Here is a 21,702-nt window from a genome sequence, read left to right on the forward strand (position 1 = left end):
GGCTCTAGGCGCACAGACTTCAGTAGTTGTGGCTCGCAGGCTTCAGTAGTTGTGGCACCCAGGCCTAGTTGCTCCACGGCATGTGAGATCTTCCTGGACCAGGGCTCAAACCCGTGTCCCCTGCATTGGTAGGCGGATTCTCAACCACTGCGCCACCAGGGAAGCCCATAAAATTTTTTTTAAATCAAGGGACAAGACTTGATTTTATAGTTCATGTTTTCAAATGTATTTTTTTCCCATTCAACAAAATTTATTGAGTATGTACTGTGTGCTATACACTTATTATTGTGCGTTTTTTTCCTCTGATTGTCAAAATCATCACATGCACTGTAGAAAATTTGGCAACCATACACACATGTGCAAGTGTGTGTGTGTGTGTGTGTGTGTGTGTGTGTGTGTAAAAGGAAAAAATAGGAAAGAAGAAGCATGAGGGAATTCACCTACCTTCTTTGTATAGGATCTAAGTCAGTAAAGAGAAAACTCCAGTTTATTTCATTTGGTCTTTAGAATATATATGCACTAAAACAGGTGAATTAGATTACTTCCTTCCCAGACTTTCTCCCATTATAATTCTAGGATTTGATGACAACTTTTGTAGCTACATTCAAAAATGGTGTTAGCTTACCAAAATGTCCATTCAACAAGAGCTTGTACCCATTGGAGCCATGTTTATAAACTCTAGCTCTTCATTATGTTTCAACTAAGAGAAGTAACACTAACCTGATGTGATCAAATGTATCAAATTTACCCCACAATAACAACTTCCTAAAAAATCCAAATTAAAAAAAAATTAAGTTGAACCTATGTCAAGTAGGCCAACAACTGATTTTCTGTCTTACACACTAGATATATTGTTTTGCTTGTCTATTCAGGTTCTGCATTGCAGAGAAAAGAATTTAAAAGTCATAATGCTAAAATCTGGAAATAATATACAGCAGGGGGGAAAAAAATCAAAGGACAGCAAATTCCTGTTAAACTCTGTGCTCTAAGTGCTGGATTCTTCTAGCACAGAGCTCTTAACTTCAAGGGCACTGTGTGTGGTTATGCGTTTATACACTGACCAGTCCTAGAGGGTGCCATTCGCAGTGAGCCCTGGTTGAGGACTCAAGCTTTGTTAAGTCAATTTGTGAATATATATATGTATTTATATATAAAATACGATAGACTGAGATGGCTTCAGAAAGAAGAAATGATGATGATTTATTGTATGAAGGGACTCATTTCTGAAGAAACAAAGAAAAGTGACAATCCTGTACACAGTTCAGGAAAATGAAACACCATTTTGCAGGGGAAATGTCTCTTGCACAGGGCACCGGGCTGGGATGGCAGCATCACCCAATTTTTGAAAGGTGGCTGTCAAAAGCTGAAGCTATGTATCAAAAAGATGGATTTTGTATCTTTATGTATGTGATTTTGTGTACTGGGAATGTAGTTACTTGCCCTTTAGGATAGTTTTAGGTGCTATCATTAAGTTCCAAATATACTGCCTATGAAGTTGATTAATTTACCAAATATTTCTCAAACACCCACATTATGCAATATAAGATGTGAGGTCCTATAAGGATTAAAAAGTTCAGTAAGATATAGACCTTGACTTCATGTAGCTTGGACTTGATTTGGAATATAAGCATATAAGAATACGTATGGTAGAGAAATACAAGATTTAAAAAAAAAAAGCTGAGGCTACGAATGTGTGTCAGAAAGAAATTTAAGAAAATAGAAATTTAAGGAAATAGAAATTACTGCAATTTAGTACTGAAATAATTCCTTAAACAATGTTCAGTGGTAAGGAAGAGGAAGCTCAAAATGAATAACAGGAAAAACTACAAGCTGGTTTTCACTCTGCAAGAATAGTTTCTCTTGTGCTTATAGCCCCCGTCTGTGACTTTTTCAAACCACTGGCCTAAACAAATGACTCAAAAATCTAAGAAAAGGGTGGACCCAGGCGGATAGATTCTGACTCTCCCAGCCTGAGCAAGCCCATAAAAAGTCAGGCTTGCCACAAGACTGATGATGGGTGCTGTCTAGAGCTGGCTTTTGAAGATGGCAGCTTCTTTACTTTCTGTCTCTGGGGCCAGCACTTTCCTCGAGAGTCAGGTAAGACCGGGTTTAGAACCCGGAGCAAGTGGCCTGTGCCTTCCTTTTCTCATCTGAAAAATGGGAAAACAATGAGCTCCTCAAGGAGGGATAATTAACATATGAAGACCATTTGCTACAGTGCCTGGCACACAGAAGTTTCAAAGAAAATATAGCAGGTGTTGAGCCGCTGTTTAGTAAGGAAAGATTGAGCTTGGAGCCAGACAGATGGAGTTTGGGGGTTGGCTATGTCACTTACAGCTTAGTAGCCCTGGGCAGGTCACTTCAACTCTTTATCTCAGTTTCCTCATGCCTAAAATGGGAATAATGAGAGCATCTGCTTTGTGGAGAGTTGTGAGGAATGAATGAGTTAATACATGCACAGTGCCTGACACACAGAAAATTCTCAATAAAAATCTTAGCCATTCATTAGAATAGGAATTAGCAAATTATTTTACCTATCTCACAAGGTTGTTGGGAGGTTAATATAAAACAATCCATAAAGGTACTTAGTGAAGCTTCTAGCTCATATTAAGTACTCAATCAGAATTACATATTACTTTGGTGATTATTATTACTATGATTATTGGTATTTTACTATATTGAATACTTCTGTAGTATAAAACAGATTTCTACATTTCTAACGATGACTTATTATTCATAATTCATTAGATGCTATCATAAGTTGGTAAAAAAAACAGTTTTTCACATATGGCTGAGAAAAGATGTGAATTGAAAAGGGTTCCAATAATATAATTAAAGAAAACACTATATTGATTAGCCTTTCTGGAAATGTTTTACTTTACTACTTTCCAGCTCTTTGTAATACAGATTTTCTGAGTTTTCAACATTTTGCCATCTGAGTTAGTTAAAGATGTATTTATTTCCTCTGCAGTCATTTGAGTCAGTCCTCTGGTATTCAGCTACATTGAACTCCGGTATTTTGGAACAGTATCTGTTGACACAAATATATTTGGCATCACTAGGGAATTTAAAACTACATACAGACAGCGTCATGATCCCTCACACTCAAGATGACCCAGTATTATTATGAAGTACAAGGAGTTGCTAAAAAGATTCATGCCGTCATTTCTATACTGAACATATGGGCATGTTAGTGTCTGGTTAGCAATGGCAGTTACAAAGATTAAATTATAGTATTGCAAACATACTTAATGACATATATTAGGTGCTTTGCTGTTTTGCTCAAAAAAAATAGAAATGGGAATCTGGTAAGATATGAAGCAAGATGTGTAACTATTTACTCACCCTGTATCTGATTTTGAGGCGAATGTGTTGGGTGAGAATGGTTCCCTCACTCGCTTCCTCGCAGAGGCGTATCTGATTCTAACTCACCTGGAAGAGACAGATGCCCACTTGAGATTTTGTTTTGGTCTTGCCTAGATATTTCCATTCTACACAATTCCCTGACGGCTAAATTAAACTAAAAATCTAAGAATTCCAGAAACTGATTCACCTGGGAAGAACATTTGTGGCTCTGGGTCTTCTGCAACAACATTTTATTTTTCTAAGTAAAGAAGTAACATGAGGAGGCCCTTAGTGCTGAAGGACCAGACTTTGTCACCTTGCCTCGGTTTCAGGTTTTCATGGGGCCTGTCAGAGGTCAAGAGAGGCCAGTCCTATATGAAACCAAAACAAAATAAAAAAGAAAGAAAAAGAAGGAAAAGAAGTGCAAAATAGAAATGAAAGTTACAAAATTTGTGGTATATTTTCAATGTCAATATCTAAGGAGTAAACTGTTTCAACCTACACATGTACACATGTATTTATTCAGTTCAATATAATTATGCCATTCCCAAAATGATTAAAGGAGTTACATCATACACATACACAACATACACAACAGATGTGATCATACACAACAGATGTGGCCCAGTAATGAGACCCAGAATTAAGTTGGGTGGTGATATCTTCTTTCTTCAAACCTGCCAATGCTTCTCTGTAATTATAGGTATAACCTGGTGGCATTGAGGCCCTTTGTGACAGAGGACCGGGGCCAGTGGCCCTCGTGGTGTTCCCCTTTGTAGGCCCAGGGCATCTGCACTTGGGAATATCCAGCTTATATAGGTACCACTGCCTGTTTTTTTAATGTCAACTCTCTCCTGCGGTCAAAGAGTGGATTAGCCTGTTAGTCTGGGCTGAACTGGCACACTTAACTAATGGAATCCATTTGTTTTTTTCCGCTTCTATGTGTTTATTGCTCTTTGAGAAAGAGGATCAGTTTGATCCCTTGTTTTCAGTGAATAACAGTCAAAGCGCAGCCTAGAATAGAATGACAAGTGTACAGTGATAGAGTCAATAGGCCTTCGGTGGGAGGCAATGGAGGACATAGAAAGATTTTGAGCAGGAGGCAAAAATAAGCACACACATTCTTAAAGGAAGTTACTGATGAGGGCTCTTTCTACAAGAGAGGACCTCTCAGTAGCCTAAGAGGAGTCTGGAAACTAATGAAAGCCTCCTAACAGGAGCACGCTGGTCAAAGTTCGGTCCAACCCTGGGCTGTTATTGCCCATGCAGCCATTACCTCTGACTTGTTAGGAAGGCATGAGGTTTCCAATTGGCCTGAGTAACCATGAGTTCATATGGGGATTGTCCACATCCATGAAATTTCATTTTCAGATATCAGAGGAGGCTTCCATTTCTCCATTTCCTAGGAAAAGCTAGGAATGAGGGAAAGGAGGAGGGAGAGAGGGAGAGAGAAGAGTAAGATGGAATCTTGGCAGATGGCGGTTGGTGCCAGTGAGTTAAGAAGGCTTGAGTTGGGTGGAGGGAGCCTGAGGATTGGGAACCTTGGTGTGAGACCCAGGGAGAGGGAACAAACATAAGCGAAGGGAGGGATAGCCACCAACTGGCCTCAGCCTGGGGGAGGAGAGGTCCCACTGTATGACCCTGTGGAGAAGGACTCATGGAAAAGTCTGAAGCTGGTTTAAAATGACAGTTTATACAGTTTGTCAGATCGGGGAATGGGATGGCCAGTTGGGATGGTGGGGATACAAAGAAGGTTTAAGGCTTGGGGCCAGTGTCCCAGAAACCCCTCTCCCTGCTTCTCATTCCTTTCACTAAGATGCACTGCTTAAATAATTTAATTGATTAATAAAAGGGTTACAAACATTTTGATACATCTTATCTGGGTTCCATGCAGAAGCTGAGGGCCTTTGTTAAAGTATGTCAGATCCAACTGTTCCCCAGTGGTTTCCTGTCTCCCCAGAGTATAATCTGAAGTTCTTTCCAAGGCCTGCAGGGTGCTTGAGGACCCAGCGGCGCCCTGTTGCCTCTTCTGACTTCTCTGCTTCCTTTCTCCCCTCAGCCACCCTTCCAGGCCCCAGACCCCTTTGCTTTCCTCTAATGCAAACTACCAAGCCTTGGCCCTCCCTGGTCCCCAGACTCCAGAGGGCTGGTACCCTCTTATTTCATTCAGACCTCTTTCTCTGAACTTATTAGTTTCCTGGGGCAGCCATAACAAAGTACTATAGACTGGGTGGCTTAAACAATGGAAATTAATTTTCTCACCGCTCTGGAGGCTGAAAGCCTAAGATCAAGATGCTAGTAGGGTTGGTTTCCTCTGAGAGCTGTGAGGGAAGGATCAGTTCCAGGTCTCTCTCCTTGGGTTACAGGTGGCCCACTTCTCCCTGTGTCTTCACATGGTCTTCCTTCTATGTGTCTGTGTCCAAATTTCCTCTTCTTAAAAGGATCCCAGTCATAATAGATTAGGGGTTACCCTAAAGATCTCACCGTAGCTTATTACCACTTTAAAGACCCTATCTCCAAATACGGTCACATTTTGAGGTACTGGGGGTTAGGACTTCAACATATAAGTTTTAGGGGGGACAGTTTTATGGGACAGTTAAGCCCGTGTTAGCCTCTTATCAGAGAAGACTCCCTGACACATCCAAAATAGCGTCCCTATTAACTGACACACATTTATTCATTTTTGAAGGTCTCCTACTTCAATGTCAACCCTAGAGGGCCAAATTCTTTGTTTTGTTAACCGATGCATCTCTAGCGCCTAGCTGATGCCTGGAAAGTAGCAGGCCCTCAATAAATATTCATGAAAGAATGAATGCATATTATGAAACCATTACAAATTACTCTGCAAAAAAGCAGTGACAGAGAAAGATGTTCAAGGTATATTGTTAAGTGAAGAAAGCACATTTTAAAAAACTGCATGTGTAGCATAGTTTCATTTTAAAATCATATACATATAATTTATCTTTATTAAAATAAGACTTAGAGAACAGAAAAAATAAAATAAAATAAAGCTTGGAGAGATATGCAAAAAAATGGTAATAGTGGGTGGCTCTGGGGGTGGGATTTTGATTTCTCATTTATGTGTATTTTCTAATTTCTCTTTAGTGAATATATATTACTTCTGTAAGAGTAAAAAGACAATAAATTTATTAAAAGTTAATAGAAGATATTTACTCATACTCATAACTGGCTGTTATGCTAAGAGAGAAAAAATACATTATTTGTCTTTTTCACTGGGAAATGGTAGGAAACAGTACATGGGCAGTCCCTTGGAGGCCAGTGGCTGAGAGCACAGCCCACGGAATCCACATAGCCTGGATTCAAGTCTTCATGTTCCACCTTCTAGATTTGTCATCTAGGCATACATGTCAATCGTACTGAGTCTCAGTTTCTCTTCTGTAAAATGGGGTAATAGTGGTACACTCAAGACTTGGGGCTGCCTTCCATCTCTGGCCCAGACTGGAATTTGATTCTTTTGAGCTCAATGATTTAGAAATTTTAGGACACAAAAAGTCAGGGACCAATCCAAGGATTTGACTCTCCCTTTATTCTCTGTCAAGGGCAGACCAAGCAATATCCAGAGTACCCCTCACATTGCTTCTGGGTACAGGGCCTGGGGTCGGGGGAATAATGAGGCACTTGCTGCCAGTGCCAAGTTTTTAAGGGGATATCAAAACCATGATCAAGATAAACAATATTTTAATGGAATAGTTTTAATGAAAATATGTTTAAAAATCTATAATGAACAAAATATCAACAATTTTAAAGAGCCAGATAAGTATTACTAATTTCTGCTTTGTTTCAGGCTCCATTATGGCTCAGCATGGCACTGCTCCCAGCCCACAGACTGAAGGTGGGGAACCTTCAATTATTCAAATCATTATTAATCGCTACTTAATTATAATTAATTATCCAAATTATCCTGAGCCTCAGAACTGGCATTGCTCTCTCTGTGATTATTTGGCCCTCAGTCAAGGCCCTGTAAGGATACCTGTAGGGAATGTATATTTTTCTGATCCGGTTTCTTTCTTTCTCCTCAGCAGACACCTAATCACAATTGCTACCTAACCACGACCTTCTTATCTCATTGAGGACTCTGAGAGGCAAGTTTCTCCCTATTCTTTTATAGAAACATAAAATGCCAGCAAAGCATGATTTCTACCCAAAAGAGCGCTAAACAGAGCTTGCAGATGTTTCAGGCTTCTCCCCTGATACTTCTGGAGAAGGGCACACAGACCTTGGCATACCTTGCTTTAAAAGCAGGCAATAGCAAACAGCGTGTTCATTCCACCTACTTCCCAGAAGGGAAGATCCTTATGTAATGGGTCAGATGGGCCTTTGGTCCCATGTGGAGAGTCTCCCTTAGGGACTTTTATATTACTGTATCCCGGGGGTTTTGTGGGTATTCGTTTCTGCATGTCAAGGACTTCACAGTACACATTCACATGGAAATTACTAATTATAAGTAGCAGTGATAATAACATTTAGAGTGCTGTTTTCATCAGTGGTTTCATTTTACATAGGACACCTCCTTTGCTGAAACCATAGATTCTAATTTGCTCTGTCAAAGTTATCACTAGAAAAATAAGATATTCTTAGCACTTAAACTTTAGGAAATTTCCTCTATTACTCTTCTCCATTTGATTTAATGGACTATATGTTACTTTCAACATGTAAGTTGGGACATCACAAAATAAACTTAACCTATGGCGAAGTTGTTTCTGCAGAAATCTGCGTTCTTTCTAGCTACCAAAAAACTCAGAGACCAAGTGGGGAAAGGAATTATTTGAATGGTGGGTAGTGCATAAGACTTAGCTATGGTGGCAGTAATTTAGAATAATCCATTGTAAGGTGATGGTCTGGACGAACTTCATAACAGTGAAGAAGTTGGCTTTGAGGTTTTTTTTCTCTAATTGAAGGAATGCTGCTCACCACACCTCCCCCATATTGTTTTTATTTATTTATTTTAATTTTTAATTTTTTGGCTTCACCATGCGGCATGTGAGATCTCAGTTCCCCATCCAGGGATCAAACCCGTGCCCCCTGCATTAGAAGCACAGAGTCTTAACCACTGGATCGCCAGGGAAGTCCCTCCCCCATATTTTTAGATTAATGTGTTTACCAGAGAAGTGAAACACACTGGGATTACATATCCTTGTCTAGTAAGAAGTCTGACTACTCCGAGACCACCATGTGGTGAGGGATGTCCAGCCAGACCCAGATGTTGCAGCCTTCGCAGACCAGGCACCTGACATAGGAGTGAAGAAGCCACTGTGGACATTCCAGCCTCAGGAGACGTGACATGGAGAGGAACCGAGGACCCCAGCCGACAGCCAGAACAGACACTCCAGCTGTGTGGCCCTGTGTGAGCCATCTTTGCCATGTCCAGTTGCTAGATCCACTCCCGCTGAGGCCCCAGCAGTCCTGGAAAAGGGATGAGCAGTCCCCACTGTGCCCTGCCTCACCCATAAAATTGTGAGCGTTAGAAGATGACTGTTGTTGTTTAAAAATGCTGCAGGGGAACAGAAACTAGAAGCAGAGGCACAAAAGAGAATAGAGAAGACTGAAAAGTAAAAAATAATTATAACAGTTTTCAAATTGTGATTGTTGGTGCTCTCAATTCAACTTTTTCATTCATTTATCTGGTCATTCAAGAAAAATGTATTGAGACTGCTGCAAGCTAGGTATTATACTTAGTGCCAGGGATACCAAAAAGCTGAGTAAAATAGCTCTGTCCTCAGGGGAGTGGCTAGTTTAATGAGGGTGTCAAACAATGACCACACAATGTGATACAAGGCTGCTTTCCAGAAGGAACTCATGCTCTGAAGATGTAGAATCTCACAGCCTTGAGGGAGTCAGAGAATCAGTGCAGAGAAGGACCCGCTTGAGTTAAGCCTCAAAGAATGAGTAGAGGTTTACCAGATGGCCAAGGTGGGACAGAGCAAACTGGTTGCAAAGAACACGGTAGACTCATTTTGGACATTGGCTTCAGCTGCTTCTGTGGTCTCGGCTTTTCTTTGCCTCTCCTGGGCAAAGCATTGATTGCATAAACAAAGTATTATTTTCAGAGGAGTATTTGATTTTATCTACGTAGTAAGTACAACTGGAATGAAACAACTCATGGGGTGTATAGCATTACTCAACCTAGGCTCATCAAATGAGCACCCAGGTCTAGTCACTAGAAGGGACAAGGCCTTACCCGCCCCCCAAATGTAACCTCAGTCGTTGGGTTTTTCTCCAAGTGTTCTTTCTATTCAAATATAACTCTTAAGACAAGTTCCCTGGCCCCTACCTCCATCCAGTTTGCTGTCCTAATCCCTTCTGATAGAAAAGTTCTAGAGGTACTTCAGGGTCGATGCCATGCTATGAGTATAAAAATCGATTTGTCTCCAGAACAGGACAATAGAGCCATCATGAGAAAAAATTCATGTCCTAAAGCCTATGATCTTTGTTTCTAGGAGGCAAACCTGGTTAAAAAGACATCTTCAAACTTTTCCCTGCTGTCAAGTTTAATGAAACTCCTCCTTCTAACATCAACTTCATTTGAGGAAGCTGTTGTCAAAAAGGCTACTAGGAGATGCTGAGGGGAACATGTTAAATCACTGCAAGAAAATGGTTCTAACTTCAGTAAGGCAACTTTAAGAGAATAAAACTGAAATATCTTAAATGTACCAAGATGTCACACAAGGGAAACAAATGGAAATATGGAAATGCTGGGAGGAAAGGCGCATTGGCATGATTAAGAAAAATACAATTGAAAGCATCTAATGTGTTTTTTTTAAAACACTCTGCCTTGTTCTAAGTGGATTTGGCAGTGAGTTATTTCCTGGGCAAGTGTAGAGGGGAGCTCTCTTATGAAACTAGTTAAGTGCAGGCCACATGCTTTTACAGTCTTTGGAGCTGGGAGTAGAGCTGGCATCTGCTTTAGAAAACCAGGAGAGAAAGGCACTTCCAGAAGAGATAGGCTCTTCCACCCCCACTTGGAGGTGATTGAAGGAAGCACTAACAGTGGGCTGAGAAAGATTTTAGATTTCCTGTAACACTTAGACAAATGGAAGTAAATAAACCATTAAATAGCAGAGAAAAATGACCGTCCCAGGAAGGCAAAAGGAAACCCCTACTCTCTCTTAAAACTGCAGCCTTTTCCTAGAACTTGTCACAGAAAGTTTGTCTCTGATGTTTGTTTTGGAATTGTAGCCACAGGGGACATTTGGGGCCAGAACTGACCTGTCCAGTGAGCATTAATTGCCCTGATGGTATGGTAAACTAACACCTTTTCAGGTTTTTTTTAGCGCATCATTTCAACTAAATTCGCATTCTCATCTCAACGGACTCACTTGGCAGAAAGAAACCTAGATGTTGTGAGAAGAGAGAAGGTGGGAGAAGAGTTCAGAAGGAGTAGAAAAAGACACGTAGAAGAGACACTGGGTAGTTTACTACAATGGTACTGAATATACCAGTACCACTGAATGCTCTACTTACTAAAAAATCCGGATTATAATGTTCTGAAGTTGGGAATGAGAGAAGTCAAGTTGTTCCACATCAAATCAGGTATAATAGTTATTCTTAACTTTTTTTGTTTACATACATCATTGAGAATATGATAAGGGTAGACTCTATGTCCAGAAAAAAATGTACATATTACTTACACACAGAATCCTCTTCTGTAAGAACTAGTCGTAATACTCAAGATAGAATCCAATTAGTTACAACACACAAATATGATATATAATCCTGTTCACTTGACCATCATAGACTTTCTTGCATCTAACCTAGTTTCATTCTAGAGTTTAAGCCTCTCTCCACTTTTTCTGTCCTCTTAGCTTAAGACAAGATCATTACAAAACTCCTTGTATAAATTTTTCATACGTGCTTGCAAAGGGCTATGAAATTTTATCATGATCCTTCTTGAAGTTGAAACTTCTCTAATCTTTTCTTACAGATTGTTTGTTACAGAGAGTGCTTTCAATATCCAGTTTCAATATCTAGTTCTCCCTTCTGCATTAGTTACTCAGCTATATGATTACATTTTCTGAGCCTCCCTTGCAGCTCTGTGTGGCCATGTGACTAAGCTTTAAGCCAATGATATGTAAGTACTGTACTATGTGGATCTTCTGAAAAATCTCCCTTCTCCTCCTTCACCCTACTGTCTGGAATGAAGTCACAATAGCTGGAGACCAATAGCCATCCTGGGCCATGAGTTTGAGATGTGATGGATAAGACTATCTGTTGACTCCCCTATTAGAAGATAAATTTCATGAGAACAAGGACCTTGTTTTTCTTGGTCAAAGCAACATTCTCTGCACCTAAAAAGTGTGGCCTGTGGTAAGGGCTTGGGTATTGAACAGCTACTGAGTGAATAAGATGAATGAATGAAGGAGTTTACTCCAGATCCATGTAAAGCACTAATCATAAAGTTCTCCCAGGGAATGTTCAGCCATCAGTAGGCATATGCAAGGTGTCAGATTCTATCACAGAATCAAACTCTTGCTTAATTCAAACCACATTACTTCTCTTTGCTTCCTTTTGCTCTCCCAGACTTGCCACTGTCATAAAAGGATACAGTTTTTTCTTACTGCCCTCTAATGTTCTCTTAAAACAAAATATTTTCAAATCTATTTTCATAACGATGCTTCCTAATATTTTTTCTGCTTAGCAAATTAAAAATTCTTTAATTTTCAAGGTCACACCTACCTATTTTTGTATGCATCTGCTGTTAAATGCAGGCACTATTTTGAAACGATCTTAGGCGTTGTCTCAAGACTACAAGAATCATCCAAAATGGTATCTAATGACATTCCTAGGACTTCAGACAATATTATTATTGTCATGGAATGTAGTCAGTAGGTCCTAAGGATTTAACAAGATGTTGTTTACTGAAACTGAACTTCATTGAATCCTTTCCCATTCCACCGTGGTTTCCCACATTTCAATCTGTTGCCTGTTTTTGTCCCCAGACCTTACTTATATCTTTTAAACAACTAAATTAAATATTAATCATCCTTGCTTCCCTGATATTTGAGGTGACCTTTTCCTCCTGGTAGCCTTTTAATAAAGAAGAATATTCCCTGTGGTCTTTTTTTGGTCTCTTATGTGATTAAAGGGTTTGTAAAGTTCACACTTTTTGCAATTACATGCCATTTTCTTCTTAATTTTTTAAACTCTTCCCCCCCAAAGTTGTTGCTATGTCTTTTAACTATTTGGAGGAACAAATAGTTCATATCTTCCACTTTTGTGACATACCTATTTATACCTGAGCTCCTTGGTTTTTGCTCAAATTTCTTTTCAATTTATCCAACTTTGAGGGAAGATATTATTTCTTTTTTTGTTAGGTATATTGAGCTTTTCTGATGTGTTAACTTCTCTACACATTATCCTCTGTTTCCCAGAGTAGCTTTCCAAACAGAAGCCTATTATAATAGAGAAAAATAGAGGTCGTCAGATGAGCTCTTCCTAAACCTGTCCTCTATCAGAAATGTCTCAATTCTGACAGACCCAGAATAGAGGTCTGTCACCCACGTCCTCTCTCCTTGCTTTTCTCTCAGTCCAAAGCTAATCTATGCCTGCCCTGGAATGCATCCAGTTCTGCCTTCTTGGGGACCTCGCTCTGTCAATTCTCCTGTCTCCTCTAACCTCAAACTCCTTTTTTCTCTATCAGCTCTCACCCTTTAACATATAACTATACTCACATTTTTTTTCCATCTTAAAAAAAAAAAAGCATTCTTAACTCTACACCTCCTTCTAATGACTACCACGTCTCTCTTCTCAACCAAATGTTTGGGAAGAGAATCCTTGTCTCCATTTTCTCACCTCCTATTCATTTCTTTCTTTTTTTTTTAGAGGGGATCACATAAAGTTCTTTATTACAGACCTACAAAAAATGAGGGAATTATGTATATTATTCTCACTTGTTTGGGTTTCTTTTTTTTTTTTTTTTTAATTTATTTATGGCTGTGTTGGGTCTTCGTTTCTGTGCGAGGGCTTTCTCTAGTTGCGGCAAGTGGGGGCCACTCTTCATTGCGGTGCGCGGGCCTCTCACTATCGCGGCCTCTCTTGTTGCGGAGCACAGGCTCCAGACGCGCAGGCTCAGTAGTTGTGGCTCACGGGCCCAGTTGCTCCGTGGCATGTGGGATCTTCCCAGACCAGGGCTCAAACCCGTGTCCCCTGCATTAGCAGGCAGATTCTCAACCACTGCGCCACCAGGGAAGCCCTGGGTTTCTTTTTTGCTTCTTCTGTTTTTTTTTTTTTTTTTACAAAACAGCAGCAGGAAAGAAAAATGCAGGAGGCAGATGAGCCAGGCACCGGGGTTCAGATCAGAAGGGAGCAGGGAGACCAAGCTGTTACTGCAGGCTGGCCCGGGGACTCTGTCCCAGCATCCTGGGAGCACGGCAACAAGCCCTAGAAGGAGCAGAGAGTGGGTGAGGAGACGGCTGTCCCAGCTCGGTGGCGGCACCGCTCCTTGGGCGGCCACCCTGGCGGTCAGCCAGGTTGGGAGCACTTGAGGCTCCTGTGTTTGGAGGCCTGGTCTCCAAAGCACGGACTCACAGGGGCCAGGCAGAGGGAGGAGGGAGGAAGGGCCGGCACAGAAGGGCTGTGAGTTCTATCTGGGTCCCCCGGGACCACGGGGCCCAGGTGGGCAGGGGCAGTCAGGACGCTTCCCTGCCTGTCAGACAATCAGCTTCTTCAGGAAGGCCTCCAGCTGGTCCTCATCCTTGATGCCCACAAACTTGTCCACCACATCCCCATTCTTGATGGCCAGCACGGTGGGCACAGCTGATACCTCATACTCTATGGCGAGGTCTGTGTGGTCATCAGTACCCGCCTTGGCCGTCACCACCTTTCCATGCTGCTTGGCCACCACCTTCTCTAACCTTGGCCCCAGGATCTTGCAGCGACCACATCGCTGTGCATGGAAATCCACAACCACTGGTGTCTCACTGCTGACAACTCAGTCTTGAAAGTCTGGTCCATCCTGGATGTTAAAAGGTCATTGTACAGGGCTTCCCTGGTGGCGCAGTGGTTGAGAATCTGCCTGCTAATGCAGGGGACACGGGTTCGAGCCCTGGTCTGGGAAGATCCCACATGCCGCGGAGCGGCTGGGCCCGTGAGCCACAGCTGCTGAGCCTGCGCGTCTGGAGCCTGTGCCCCGCAACGGGAGGGGCCGCGATAGTGAAAGGCCCGCGCACCGCGATGAAGAGCGGTCCCCGCACCGCAATGAAGAGTGGCCCCCGCTTGCCGCAACTGGAGAAAGCCCTCGCACGAACCGAAGACCCAACACAGCCAAAAATAAATAAATAAATAAAGTAGGGGGAAAAAAAAAAATTATAAAAAAAAAAAAAAAAAAAAGGTCATTGTACAGACTCTGGTGGTGTATATTGACTGGGCTTGGCTGGGTGTTACTGTCAGGTTATTAGGACTGCGCTGTGGGGTCTGCAGGGCCCTGGAGGCAAGGGGCGCCCACTGACTCTGAGAGGGCTTCCTGCAGGTTATGGAGGCCAGGAACCTCCCCAGGAGAAGTCGCTAAGCCATCTCCCTGCAGCGAGAGCAGAGGGGTGCACAGCGCGGCCCTCCCCACCGGTCAAGGGCACTTCTGTTCCCTATTCATTTCTTTACTCACTGCCTGCCATCCAGCTTGCACACATCCCCAGTCACCCAGTTGCCGCAGCCAATGGTATTTGTAGCTTTCCTGCCCCACGGACAACACTGGACAATTGCGAATGGAGCATCTACTGGCCAGGTACTGTGCTAGGTGCTCTGCTCCAGAAATGAGAAGCAGATGTGACCCCTACCCTCATGGGACTCACGTGATCAGTCATTCCTAATTAATACTCAGGTCCCTTGATTGCCACTGCTCCCTTTGGCAGGTTTACTTAAATGCCACTTAAATCTCCCTATTTTTGAAGACCTCTTCTTTCCTTCCCTTCCTTCTCTTCCTTCCTTCTTGCTTTCCTTCTTCCCCTCCTTCCTTCCTTCTTTCCTTCCTTCCTTTCTTCCTTTCCTTATTATACATGTCTTCTCAAGGCAATCACTTCCATACCTACAGCTTCAATTACTTTGTGTATACTCTAATGACAACACAATTTTAAATGTTGTTTTCATTTACCAGTTTTATTTTACATAGGATGCCTCATTTACTAAAACCATAGATTCCAAGTTGCTCCATGAAAAATGTGATATTCTTAGCTGTCAACATTAGGGAATTTCCCCAATCACATTTTTAAATTGATTTAATGTGTTATTTTTGAAAACATAAGTTGGGATATCACAAAATGGACTTAGCCTGCAGAGGCTTACTTTCAACCAGAGAGCTCCATTTCCATGTTCCGCTTAACAGAACCCAAAATGATCTTCCTTCCCAAACCTCTTCCTTTTCCTGCACTATCTAAGAAAAAGTAACCACACTCTACATAGTTCCCTAAGCCAGAACCCTAGCAGCCATTTTTGCTTCTCTTTTCCCCTTCCCGCTCCATATCTAGTCCCTGAGCACTTCTGTTCTACCTCCCAAATGACCTCAGATCCTTTCCCTCCACTCCAATCTCTGCCACTGCCTTTAGTTTGAACCCTCACTCCTCTCTTAGATGAATATAAAGTCTCTGAATGGGTTTTGTTGCTTCCATCAGTCCTACTTATTCTCAAGCGTGACCTCACTACAAACCACCTGATAGTGACTCCTTAACTTCACAACATTCAATGGCTCTCATGTTTCTGGGAAGAAAACCAAGCTCTTTACCCCAGCATCTACTTGGGGTTAATAGATCTAGGTTTGAGTTTCAGGTTTAAGTACTTTGCAGCAGTGTGACCTCAGACTATTGGGCTTTCTAAGCCTTTGTTTTCTCACCGTGCCTGAGGTCACTGAGGGCAGGACTATTTTTCACACACGGGTGCCTGGCATGTAGGAGGGACTAATCAATGTTGAATGAAGGGAAAGTATTTTAAAATCCACATCAAAAAATTGTTCCTCCTTAAAAAAAGAAAATCCTGATACACTATGCCACTTCCAACCAAATTTGACTTCTACCTTTATTTTCTGATGATCACAATAAGGTGCCTTTGGGGATCCACACAATCAGGGATCAAATCCTGGCCACACCCCTGAGCAATCATGTGACCTTGGGAACGTTACTTAGCTTCTGTAAAATCTGTAAAATGAAGGTTTCTGAGGATTTTGTTCCCGAGGGTTAAATGAGTACCTCACTTGGAACGGGGGCGGGCGCATAGTGTTTGCCAAATGTTAACTATCCTTATCATCTTCATCAAATCAAGACCGTGGTACTTCACTTTGTGACTCTCAAGTTTGTATGAGAAAATCGTGCTTTATGCGTTGTTGTTGGCTAAAGTAGGGAAACCTGGAAACTCCTGCCGTGGAAGAGAGAAACAGGCGAGAAAAGCGAGTTGCTGAATCCCAGTGCCTCAGAGGTGGGAGGGAGGAGTTCGGTACCTAATTTACTGATGAGGAAGTGGAGGGGTGACGTGTCCTCGAGTCTCATTCAAGACACAGCCACAGCTCTTTATTGAGAGTAGGACCAGGGCCCCGGGGGTTGCTATGGTTAAACTGTAGGCGGAAACTAACACTCTTTGGAAGGCAAGACAGGAGGAGCATTCAGTTATAAACAACGGTCAAAAATTGGGGTGAAACTAAGTTCGTCGAGCAATACATCAAATGAGTCAACTGTCGACCCGGTGAAACCGAGTTGCTAACCGAACTGGCATTTTACGAACAGGGGCTTTCTACAGAGCCCACTGACTCAGGACGGCTTCGATTAACAAACTCCCGCGGCGCTTCCCGCAGGACCGGAAAGCTCGGAGCGCGAGAGATGAATGGAAACCAGAGTCCGGGGCGCGCCGCTCGGGGGGCGGGGCAGCCGCGGGCGGGGGCGGGGCATTGTGAGTCACATGCCTGCGCTCTGAGGAGGGCGCGTGGAGGGAACTCTGGTCATGATTGGTCCGTCCTAACCAGGTGACCGAAGGACACATTCCGGTAGGCAAGGGCCGGCCGGGCTAGCTACTTTCAGTCGGGAGGCGGCGGCGGAAGGAGGAGGAGCTCCGGCTGCGCTCTCTCCCTGCAGTGGCTGCGCGTCTCAGCGCTTGTCTGGTTCCCACCCCTTTTAAATAAGCCGGTCTGGTCACCGCCCTCACAGACTAGTTGGCTCCGGGGAGGCGGCGGCGGCGGGGGTGCGGCCGGGGCCGGACCCCTGCCCGGGGCCCGGCGGCTGGGCGGACAGGAGAGCGGCGGGCGAAGTCGCTCGCGTCTGCATGTGCGGCACAGCCCCGGCATAGCCTGGGGCTGCCAGTGCCCGCCGCGCCATTGTTGGGGGAGGGGGCGGCTTCTGAGCTCGGCGGAGTCGGGGGACGAGCGGAGGCGGCGGCGGCAAGGAGTGAAGGCGCCCCATGGGGAACTCGCTGTCTTGTTGCCTGTCCCCCAATGCCAGCCCCAAGTTGGGCCGGCGCAGGGGGTCAGCGGAGCCGGACTGCGAGTCTGAGGTGTACAAGGCGGCGGCCGGGAACGCGGTGGCAGTAGCTCCGGCGGCGGCTACCGTGGAACCCGCCGAGTTGGATTTCGCAGGTGGCGAAGGCCACCACCTGCAGCACATCAGCGACCGGGAGATGCCCGAAGGTAAGAAGCGGCTGGCGCGCCTCGCCCCTCGCGGGGTAGGCGCCGTCTGCTCTTGGGCTTACCTCTGGCCTCCGCCGCCCCCAGGGTCCCCCGGGAGGGAGACGCCGCCTAGGGCTCCTTCTTGCCCGGAGTTGGCTCTCCCAGGGCTGGGCACCGGGGACGAAGGCTGGCTCTGCTTGGCGTCCCCACCCCTTATTCTTTACCAGTCGCGTCCGGCCAGTCTCCTTCCCTCTTCCCTACCCGAATGCCCAATTCTTTCCCCCGTTCCCATTTCCCAGCCCGGCCTGAGACCCTCCAATCCGCGGCCCTTCCTGTTCGTGGTTCTATTTAACATCTCGTGGGACTTAGCAGAGACTTTCTGGTGTATTCTCTCTTTTCTTAATGAAAACTTAAATACTCTAACTTCGGCGTATCCATCCCGTCTCCCTATCCAGATGGTACCTAAGCGAAGGAGCTAGGTAAGGGCCTGATGATAGACTTGTGTTCGTTAAGGTAGTTGATACTCGAGACAATTAAGACAAACATTAGAGGATTTGTCATTTAAATTCAAAATAGAGATGGACAGAGTCAGTGTGGTGTTCTTAACTAAAATTCTTTGGATTTTAATGTTTTCAGTCGCCCTGATAGAAGCTACTTTATCCCTTCTAACTATAATTTGAACACGATAGGAAAGAAAATGGTGGGAGAGGGGCTTAAAATAACTGTGAACGGTGTGAAACGTTACTGCCACGGCTGCAGAGAATAGTTGTTGGGTTTTTTTTCTTTACCAAAGGAGACCCCATGGAGTTCTGATTACTTTTAAATTCCCACTTTGACACAAGTATGTCTTCAGCTGCACAGCCTTAACCGACTTCTTTTGCACGTTGCCTGTTGTAAGGGAGGGGTGAGGTGGTTCCTGAGACTGCTGGACAGAAGTTTCAAAGGAGGAAAAACAAATTCGGATTGTCATTTGTGATAGAAAGGTTTGGGAGTTAACATACCACATCCATCCTGCAGAAAAATGTCTCCATGGCTCCCTCCTCCGCCCCCCCCCCCAGTAGAATACTATTCAACTTTAAAAATGTTCAGGTAAAAGTTCTGAAGGCTAAGTGGCTGGGGGTGGGTGTTGTCGGGGAGGAGAGGAGAGAGAGAAGAGAGGAAATGTTTGATTTTTGCCTCTAGAATTTTGGAAAGGGATGGCTCTAGGTTAAAAAAAAAAATTTCTGGGTAGCATAGTGGCACTTTAATAAAGACTGTTCTTTGAAGTATAAAACATTGTATCATAAAGATGTTAAAGCCCCACTGGCCCATTTGTTTCATTGAAATGCCAGAGATTATTTCATTATTTCATAGACGAAATGTCTTACAGCTCTTCTATTTAAATTTTAGTTGGGTTTATTTAATTTCTTTAAAAGTTAGAATAATTAAGCCTGTGGATTCACCCTTATGATGGACGTGGCTTTGTAAGTGGAAAGTACTCCCTTTTCAGAATAGTTAGATATTGTGAAAGAATGAACAAATTATGTGAATTAATTGTAGCTTTAAACACAAAGCATGTAAGTACTTGTGAAAACTGCTCTGCTTGTTGCTCTAAGGTAAGCCTCTAAATGATTTTTAAAAACAGTTAGTAGTTGGCTAGTGTAGGATGAGAGACGAAAATTGGACCTTTATAGAATTCTTTTCAGATTTACAATGCATTTTCTTGTGTATTTCACTTGGCCCTTCCATCTACAAATAAGGCCCGTATATATTCTCCCTGTGTTGCCGATGAAGAAGCCAAGACTTGGAGATCTGAAATGACTGTGTAACACAGCTACTGAACAGAAGAGACAGACTTGGGAGGTGGTAGATATGCCAAATTCAGTTCTTGGGATGCTTAAGAAACTGTTTAGAGTGCACCTTATATTTTATAATTTATCCATAAGTTAGGCCTATCTCAGCATACTCCAGTTTTGATTATTGCCATTCCAGTTTATTGTACACAACTCAGAAGCAACATTTACCTCTCCATTCTCTGTCTGTACATACATTGCAATGGATATGAATAAAAGTAGAAGTCATGAAATAGCCTAAATTTATCAGTCAGGTAAACACGTTGATATAATTTAAAGAGTTTGTTCTGGTGAAATCCAATTGAAGCCGAGAATGCCCTGGACAGAGGGACATTAGGGGAAGCTGGTAAGCGGGCAGGTAAGGTACTAAGCATTTAGCATACGACTATGTATGATAGGGAAGGAGTGCTAAATCAGGAACTGGAAAAATAGAGTTCATGAGTACAGAATTTACCTTTTTATGTTTAACATGATTGTTAAAATTTCATTTCAATTTGTCTTTTTTGGGGGGGCATTCAATAAAGTGATAAGAGAAACCTCAATTTCAGCATTTGCCTATTAATTAAGTTTCCATAGAAACAAGGTCAGAACACCAAATATAAAGTACAGGCACATTGGAAGTTTGCTCTTAATGTCTTTATTTCAGACAATTTTGTATCAGTTTCCCTGGAAACTGAGAAATACCTACTCAGATATAAAACATTTTGGCTTTTCTACAGTGAAGAATTATTTGGTTACTTAGAGAAAATCGTACATAAATGATGCTCTGTTTTGTTCTTCAGAAACATTGGAGAAGAACATGATTTCTTCAAGCCATCTCAAAAAAGTAACTCCTAAGAACGTAGTATAGATTTCAGATAGACTCAAAAGAATTTTTTACTACTTTGTCTTTAACAGTATATCTAATATAACTGATGGTAGTGTCATAATAGAAAATAAGATGCTACGGTCCTATTATCTGATTTTATTTTTATTCATCAACTTTTCATACAGCCTTTACGTTCTGACCTTAGGAGCTTTGCTAATTTTCTGGTGAAAGGTGCTCTCTCAAGTGACCCCTACCTCCCATCCCCCTGAAGAGTGGGTAGGGAAGGAATTGGCAATATGATGTGGAAAAACCTCTGAGCAACAGATCTTTCCTTTTTTTGGTGACAGTATTAATAAACGTTTGATGTAAAAGATTTAGAAAACACAGAAAAGTCCTTCACTCACACTCAGAATATCCAGAATTTTTATTAATATTTTGGTGTTGATTCTTCCTGAACCTTTTGTATGCATATAAACATAACATTGTGTTTATTTTACAAAGATGGGATTGTTCTTTATGTGCCACTTTGTAACTTTTTGTTATAAAGAAAAGTAACGACATGAAGCTCCTGGAACTGTGCTGACACCTAGAGAGTGCTCCAGGGTGATGTATTTCCATGCAACTGCGCATAGCTCTACAACCTGCCTTTTACCAACTGTTTACTGTGCCATCGAATGGTTGGAGCATAATTCATTTACCCAGCCTTTATGGTTGAGCATCTTTTATAATCCCATTATAATGCTTTATTCAGGGGACACAGATAAAAACTGATGCATTGTATTGATACTTCCCTATAGCATTCTGATTGTACACTTTGTCTTACGACTTCATTAAATTCATAGGGTGAGTCATTTTGTAGTAAAGGTATTCTAACATTAAATGTTCTTTTCCCAAATTAAAGTTACCATTGATTTTTCACTGAACATTAGATTTCCTCTTTTAGGTTTTCGTGGTTCTTGGTAGCCTGTCTTGTGTCTTTGATTCTGAGTAACTAAACTACTACTCTAAGAGATCTGAAATTAACTCTGGTCTTAGGTGACAGACACATCAAAAGACAGCATTAGAAGAAATCTTAGATGATGTGGGAAAATTGGGAGAAACTTAACTGGTTTTGGGTACACTGA

At 42.6% G+C, this 21,702-nt stretch overlaps 1 protein-coding gene and 1 pseudogene across 14 annotated transcripts in view; one reads left to right on the forward strand and one right to left on the reverse strand.

Moving 5' to 3' along the window:
- Positions 1–21,702, forward strand: part of LOC114235717 (cyclin-Y-like protein 1) — a 121,168-nt gene that overhangs the window by 67,239 nt on the left and 32,227 nt on the right. For 2 of the 14 annotated variants that reach the window (XM_057551727.1, XM_057551738.1), the window contains exon 1: positions 17,364–17,959. The exons of 10 other annotated variants lie outside the window; for them this stretch is intronic. In XM_057551727.1, the coding sequence (XP_057407710.1) occupies positions 17,734–17,959 (226 nt within the window). In that variant the 5' untranslated portion in view covers positions 17,364–17,733. Of the gene's footprint in view, positions 1–10,665; positions 10,897–17,363; positions 17,960–21,702 lie in introns of those variants that run through there. 2 more of the 14 variants (XM_057551734.1, XM_057551737.1) reach the window with 2 other exon arrangements.
- LOC130708674 (thioredoxin, mitochondrial-like) lies at positions 14,012–14,889 on the reverse strand (annotated as a pseudogene).

Source organism: Balaenoptera acutorostrata, chromosome 8 (genome assembly GCF_949987535.1).
Source record: "Balaenoptera acutorostrata chromosome 8, mBalAcu1.1, whole genome shotgun sequence".
Taxonomy (NCBI): Eukaryota; Metazoa; Chordata; class Mammalia; order Artiodactyla; family Balaenopteridae; genus Balaenoptera; species Balaenoptera acutorostrata.